Source organism: Octopus bimaculoides, chromosome 7 (genome assembly GCF_046866305.1).
Source record: "Octopus bimaculoides isolate indiv1 chromosome 7, ASM4686630v1, whole genome shotgun sequence".
Taxonomy (NCBI): domain Eukaryota; kingdom Metazoa; phylum Mollusca; class Cephalopoda; order Octopoda; family Octopodidae; genus Octopus; species Octopus bimaculoides.
The window spans coordinates 24095060-24102559 of record NC_142934.1 but is presented as its reverse complement, the minus strand read 5'-3'; the positions used below and the strand labels follow the sequence as shown (position 1 = coordinate 24102559).

Sequence of the window (7500 nt, the reverse complement as noted above, 5' to 3'; positions counted from 1 at the left end):
TCTCTTTAACCAGTAACTCTCTCTCTATCTCCTGTAATTATCTTTGCATTGAAATTCTTCCCCCCCCCCCCTATCAAAACTATTGCCAAAATATATTGAACTACTTTTATAATTGAGTTATTGTTATTGTCCTTGACCTACTCCCACCCCTCTCTGTCCCTGTCCCCTCTTTCTCTCATTGCTTACTCTTTTACTTGATTCAGTCATTTGACTGCAGCCATGCTGGAGCACTGCCTTTAGTCGAGCAATCAACTCCAGGACTTATTCTTTGTAAGCCTAGTTCTTATTCCGAACCACTAAGTTGACAACCGATGGTGGTGTGTTTACACCCCTGTAACTTAGTGGTTCAGCAAAAACGACTGATAGAATAAGTACTAGGCTTGCAAAGAATAAGTCCTGAGGTTGATTTGCTCGACTAAAGGCGGTGCTCCAGCATGGCCGCAGTCAAATGACTGAAACAAGTAAAAGAGTATATATATATGCTATTAAGACACTTCTATCATACTTCTATCTATTTCACAGTCTGAACACTATAAGCATAGTATGCTGTCAATTTAAACATATTACGTTTGATAAAATAATGTTCAAGTTTACTTATGTTAAGTCCACCCAATTTCAGTATGTCTGGTATGCCACTCATGTATTTTATCATCAACAACAGAAACAGTATCATTGCTACACTCATTATCACCATCAATTTAACAGCTGATTCTATGCTGGTGTGTGTAATATCTAAATTACTGACAAACTCAACCTCTTACAGATCTCTCTAATTATATCTCACTTCATTTTATAGGTCATCTATTTTCATTACACAACTGTATTAGGACACACATCTCCCCCCCCCCACTCTCTCTCTCTCTCTCTCTCTCTCTCTCTCTCATGTCACCTTTCCCCATTGCCTTGGCTGAAAATGGTATCCTTCTTTCCTCCCACCAAACTCAGAGGCTTTGAAATAGGTTGGAAGCATTGCCCTTCTGCTGGCCAAGCTATTAAGGTGTGTGTGTGTGTGTGTGTGTGTGTGTGTGTGTGTGTGTGTGTGTGTGTGTGTGTGTGTGTATGAGTGTGTGTGTATTATCCTTCCCTCTCTTCACCACCGTTGCCCACCCTCACCATGAATACTGCTGTCTGTTGTGGCCTCTCTACATGAAACAAAAATATAAAATTTGAAGCACCCCAGATCACAAAGGAAATAGATGGCATAACAGGTCTTGATTATTGAGATCATCTCTAGAAACTCAAACTTTATTCCCTCCAACGCTGCCAGGAGTGCTATATCATTTGTATGATGTGGAAAATATTCCAACACCACTGCCCCAAATGATGTTGGCATCAACTTAAAAATTCACCCAAGGATTGGTCCGTGTGCCATCTGTCCTCTACAAAAATCATGCTCACGTCACACCACAACACTAAGACAGAACTGTTTTATCTCAGCTGGCCCTGATCTCTTTATCATCATGCCAAGACACATAAGAGAAGAAAAAGATTTAACATAACATTCAAACTGTTCCTAGATAAATATCTTCAACAAATTCCAGTTGAAGCACCTACATCCAGATATATTTTTGCAAACAATAACTCTTTACTCGAATGGGCTATGGTGTTAACTGTAATATGAAAAATCAAGTGTCTTTTCCAAGTGGTGCTATAAAGTTAGATATGGCCTGAGCCAATTCTAGTCAAGACTTATCTAAGTGTCTAAGAATATGTATGTGTGTGTGTGTGTGTGTGTGTGTGTGTGTGTGTGTCCCCGTAGGCGGAAGTATTGTTTTCAGTTGTGTTTGTTTGCTTGTTTGTCTGTGTAAGTCTGTAAGAGAGTACTGAAGACATAAATATTCACATTTACATAAATAGTCACAAACTGCAATCCTGTATTTGGATATTTCATATCAATTTACATAACTAACTTTTCTTTGTGTTACATTTAAAGTTAAACTAACTTACATGAACACACATTGTGGCCAATGTTGTTATTTGCCTTGAGATACAATGTTACATACACACGCATACACACACACACACACACAACCGAGCTCAAAGTATTGTGCTTAAAGTGAAACATCATCTTTGGGATAACCAAATTCTATGGCAATCCAGTTCACATCACCTTGGAATGTCTTTGTCTGTTATGCCTCAAGGGTTGATAAAAATAACTTTTGATCATATACTGAGAACAATCATCATCATCATCATCATCATCATCATCATCATCATTTAATGTCTGTTGTCCATGCTGGCATGGGTTGGATGGTTTGAACATGGCTGGCAAGCTGGAAGGCTGCACCAGACTCCAGTCTGATTTGGCATGGTTTCTATGGCTGGATGCCCTTCCTTACACCAACCACTCCAAGAGTGTAATGGGTGCTGGGTATGTGTACAATATGGTGGCTTAGATTTCTTCCCTACAAATTTTATGCACCCAGTCTCATGTGGTAAAAGCTGTAAAATACTGGCAATATTTACTTCTGTCCTATGGTCTTCAGTTCAGATCCCAGAGTTAACTTTACTTATCATGTCTTCTAGGGACAAAAAAAATATAATTGCTTTGGTCAGCATCATAATATATTGTTGGCTGGAGGATGTGTGTAACCCCAATCAATGATATATATACTTTCCTTCATAATAACCTGCTGTGTTCTTCAGAAAACTGAAACAGTATTTGAAGATAGTATTCTTTCAATGGTTTCTTGTTTTCACTGTTCATTGTTTAACGTTCTGTTAGTTTTCCTCTTCCAGGTTGTGAATTCTACTGTTAAGTTGACATATCTTTTATATATCAACCAATTTTTGTCTTTTCAGGGACTCGTGTTGACACAAACACTTTCACCAGACCCAAGAAAAATAAGGAATCACTTCGTTTACTACCTGTAGAAAGTACGTCCAACAAGGAGACGGAACCGCAAAGCCAAGTTGCCAACCGTATCCCAGATGTTTCAGATATTCAGAACATGGCTAAATTGCAGGAAGAAAGTAAGTGATTTTGCTTTTTTAGTTACTTAAAATATATGGACTTTTACCTAAGTAATTATCATGATTATTATTATTATTATGGTTTAGGCTAAGGCTGTGAGCTGGCAGAATTATTAGCATGCTGGACAAAATGCTTAGTGGCATTTAGTCCGTCTTTATTTTCTGAGTTCAAGCTCCACCTTTTGGAGTTGATAAAATAAGACCATTTGAGCATTGGAGTCAATGTAATTGTCTTTTCTCCTCTCTTGAAGTTGCTGGCCTTGTACCAGAATTTGAAATCAATATTAGGGCACAGTGTGGTGCTGAGCTGGCAGAATCAGCACACCAGGCAAAATGCTTAGTGGCATTTCATCTGTCTTCGTGTTCCGAGTTCAAATTCTACTGAGGTTGACTTTGCTTTTATCCTTTCAGGCGTTGTTAAAATAAGTACTAGTTGAGCACTAGATTCAATGTAATCAACTTTCCCCTTCTCTTGAAATTGCTGGCCTTGTGCCAAAATCTGAAACCAATATCAGGGCACACTCAGTCTAGGTAAAGAGCTAGCACTGTGTAGAACACACAACATTTGCTTATTATCAGCTATTATTGTTTAATCTCAGGTCAATTCCGATCCAGAAGACCTATGATCTAAAATGTTACAACAATGATCATCTTGTCTTCTTTGTTTTTCTAGATTTTATTGTATTTTCTGGGTTACAAATCAGCATAGTATATAGTGTAAACATTCAAACATCATCACTGCCTTTCCAATTCCTGCTGTATTTCACATGGAATTTTTTGTCCTCCAAAGTTGTCTTGATGTATAAATTAATCTACCTTTTTTGGCCGTAAATTTTGGTCTGAAAAATTTGATTTGTATGGTATATCTCAAGAGTACATTATCTAAGTCCTTTTAGTGTGATTTGAATGAGATTTGGCTCAGGTCACATACTCAAGCATATCATGTAATAGCTTCCTTCAATGACAGTAATTCACTGAGGTGTGTTGAGGATCTGCTAAATTAAGCAACGATATGTGAGTTAGTTTGTGATATTTTTCTGTTACCTCATCAACTACACTTTGATTATCAATCCAGAATATTCCAGGAGCTTAGTATGTAAAGAAGTGGTGATAATGGGTCACAAAATACTCTGGTTTGGCTCTTTATCATGAAAGTTAGTTTGGCAATACCTGTCCTTTTCAGGTTGTACTTAGAAATTGGCTTGAACACAGTAAGCCTATAAAATACTCATCAATTTAACAATGCTACCACTTTACATTGTTATTTAAATTTGTTATGTTCTCACAGCTAGCTGTGTGAAGTGGGTTAAACATGGAATAGTACTGTTGATCTGGTTCAAAATCTTATTCTTAATCTGCAGCTCTCTAAAGAAATGACACATTTAATAATAATAAAAAAAAAACCCCAACTTACTATGGTATGTATTGGATATCACATGTAGTATCTTTCGTTCACTGAAAATACAACATGTTTTATGGCGTATATATTGTTACAACAGTATCAAATACCCACTTGATGATAACTTTATGTAATAACCTCTTGATAACTCTTTATGTAATGATCACTTTGTGATAACTCTTTATGTAATAACCACTTGATGATAACTCTTTATGTAATAACCACTTGATGATAACCTATTATATCTCTGAGAAATATCACTGATTAGTTTTGGACAATATCAAATAAACTTATGTTATAGTATCATTTGATATATTGCTATATCTGATGTACCGTTAATTACTTTGTGTTCTAGTCTGAATGTGTCTTAGTGATATCATTAACATCTTTATTTGCAGGTTTACGACAAAGCATCTCACCTCTGTCTTCTCCCAGGAAAGGTAAGTCAGTCGGTGAAGACTTGAACTGCCTTCATGATGGTCAATGGGTGAAGGTTGATAAAGTATTGTGGTACCAGACACCAGTGAAGGTTTTAGTGTAGTATGGATCTAGTGGTTTGACTATTCAATGGAGTTTACTCAGAGCTACACTAACTTTAAATTTTTTATTATATGAGTTATTCAAGATGTTGGTGATGGATTTAAATTGTATTAGTTGGTGCAACTATCAACCTACATTGAAATTCCATTGTGATCTGTCTGATATGATAAATTTTAGTGGAAGAAAGCTGAGAGGAACAACTAGACATCTCTGTTGAATATCAATAGGGAGTAGATTAAACAGCTGCTTTCAACTCTTTCTTCTCTTATAGCTCATGTCTTCCTTTGCTATCATGTCATTCTTAGAACTTCTTAACTATCTTGAAGTTTCTAAGTAACTGACCTTTCCTAAGTAATTTGATATGGTTGGTGGTGAAGGGGGTAGTGATATGGTGTCTCATCGACTCTCTACAACCTCAGCAAGGCTATATTTCTTTCTCCACTCTCGTGAATGATGGGTGAACTGGAGAGTTCTGATGCAAATACAAGGTCTGATCAATAAGTATTTGGAGTGTTGCCATAGTAACAAAGCTAAAGCATGCAGAGTGAAGCTGCTTGAACCCTGCTGAGATTGACCTTGAACTCTGTTGCGCATGCACACTAAGTTTTAATGTTGATCTCACTTCTGCTGTTTTGAGTAGTGCTTGGGAGGAAGGTGTGTAGTGTGTGATCTTCGCATTCACTATGACAGAGAAAGTTGTCATAGTAATACCTGCTCAGAGGCTTGCGCAAAGTTGCAGAAAGTATATGGAAGTGAGTGTATGAGTGGTTCAGACGTTTCCAAGATGGCCGAAAAAATGTAGATATTGACAAACATTCTGGGAGACCCGCAACCAGCAGAACTGAGAAAAACATTGCAGATGTGCATGCAATTGTGAGGGGAAATCGTCGAATCACCATCCGTAAGTTATCAGAGGATGTGCAGATGAGTTACTGTTCAGTTCAGTCCGTTATCATTGAAGATTTGGGTATGAGATGCATATCTGCCAAGTTTGTGCAAAACTGCTTTCAGCTGACCAAAAGTACACTTCAGTTTCAATTGTCCAAGATCTCCTTGATTTTGTCGAGGATGATGAAAACTTTTCCAAAACTTTGCTTCAGCCTCTGAACAGGTATCACCAAGCTTTTGGCAAAATTTGATGCAGATTCTCTACTCCACTTTCTCTGTCATGGTCAATGCGGCAATTACACGTTACACACCTTCCTTCCAAGCACTGCTGTAAGCAGTGCTTGGAAGTGAGATAGAACGTTAAAACTTAGTGCACATGCACAGCAGTGTTCAAGGTCAATCTGTGCCAAGTGGCTTTTCTCTGTGTTCTTTAACTTCATTACTATAGCAACAGCCTGGACATTGATCAGACCACGTATCTACAGAACCTCTTCAGGAGAGCCTATTTTTCTTCAGATTGTGTAATTGTTGTAGTGTGGGCCCTAACATGCTTAAACTAATCTAGTTATACTTACCTAGCTTATCAAATCTATAAATTAAAACAGTAAATCTCTCTTTAGGGAAGCGATTAAATGTTTCCAACTCTTTTAGTACCAGTGATATTGTTTTTCCTTCTTTCTTTTTATTGTTTCCTTTCTGTTTTATTGTTCTTTTTTCCATGCATGAAATAGTTTCCTTTAATTTTACAATAAGATAGCACAGGGGAACCAAGGATTTTGGAGTTAAATATTATTATTAATCATGGGACTGCAGAAGGTAACACTTGTTAGTTGACCAGGCAGACTGGGGCAAATAATTGTATGCCTTAGCTCTTGCTGATCAAACAAATGCTGTAGTTGTGATGTTTGGACCCATGAGCCTGTGGTTAGTAGTCCAGCATCTTAACTTCTGAGTCAGTGTTTCTGTTTTGACTGCTATTTTAATCTCTTCCCTGACACCAGATATGGATTAGTGTTTGATAAAATGTTTCCTATTTTTTTAAACTTAGAGTCAGTGAATAACTGGCACTCCATTGGTTATGGCAGCAAGTGTTCCAGTTGATGGGACCAATGGAACAATCTGAACTCAAAACCATGTGGCTTGAAAGCAAACTTCTTCCTACACATCGAGAAGTGCACCTAATATGCATATTTAATATACATATTTTTGTAAAGTTATTGTTATTTCTTACTGTTATGTCTCAAGCTACTGCTATCTAGCACCTTCGGATGATCTCTACTCAACCGCTACACGATAGCTATTCGTTAGCTACTCAACTCACTACCATGGCCAGACTACCTTTATTTATATGTCTTGGGCGATCCTACTTCTTCGCTTGGGGGCGTCGACACAACAGTTACAAGAGCAACAAGGTGGTAGAATCTAATTTAGTATTGAACAGAATTGCCCTGTGGTATTTGTTCCAGCTCTTTCCATTCTGAGTTCAAATCCAGGGTTGATATGGCCTTCCCCCAAAATATCTAGTAGGCCTTGTACCCATTTAAGAAATTATTCAAAGACAGTGGATTGATTGGCAGAATTGTTAGAGCATCAAGGCATTTGTCTCAGCTCATGATGTTCAATATCGACTTTACCTTTTGTTTTTTTAGGGTCAATAAAATAAAGTACCAGTTAAGTATTGGGGCCAATGTCATTGACCA

General features: G+C 37.5%; 1 protein-coding gene across 4 annotated transcripts in view; it reads left to right on the top strand.

The window, feature by feature from the left end:
* The window catches only part of LOC106880912 (uncharacterized), a 100151-nt gene that overhangs the window by 80239 nt on the left and 12412 nt on the right, over positions 1–7500 (top strand). For all 4 annotated transcript variants that reach the window (XM_089355002.1, XM_014931078.3, XM_014931079.3 and 1 more), the window contains 2 exons: positions 2803–2973; positions 4771–4812. In XM_089355002.1, coding sequence (XP_089211128.1) covers positions 2803–2973; positions 4771–4812 — 213 coding nt within the window. The remainder of the gene's footprint in view (positions 1–2802; positions 2974–4770; positions 4813–7500) is intronic.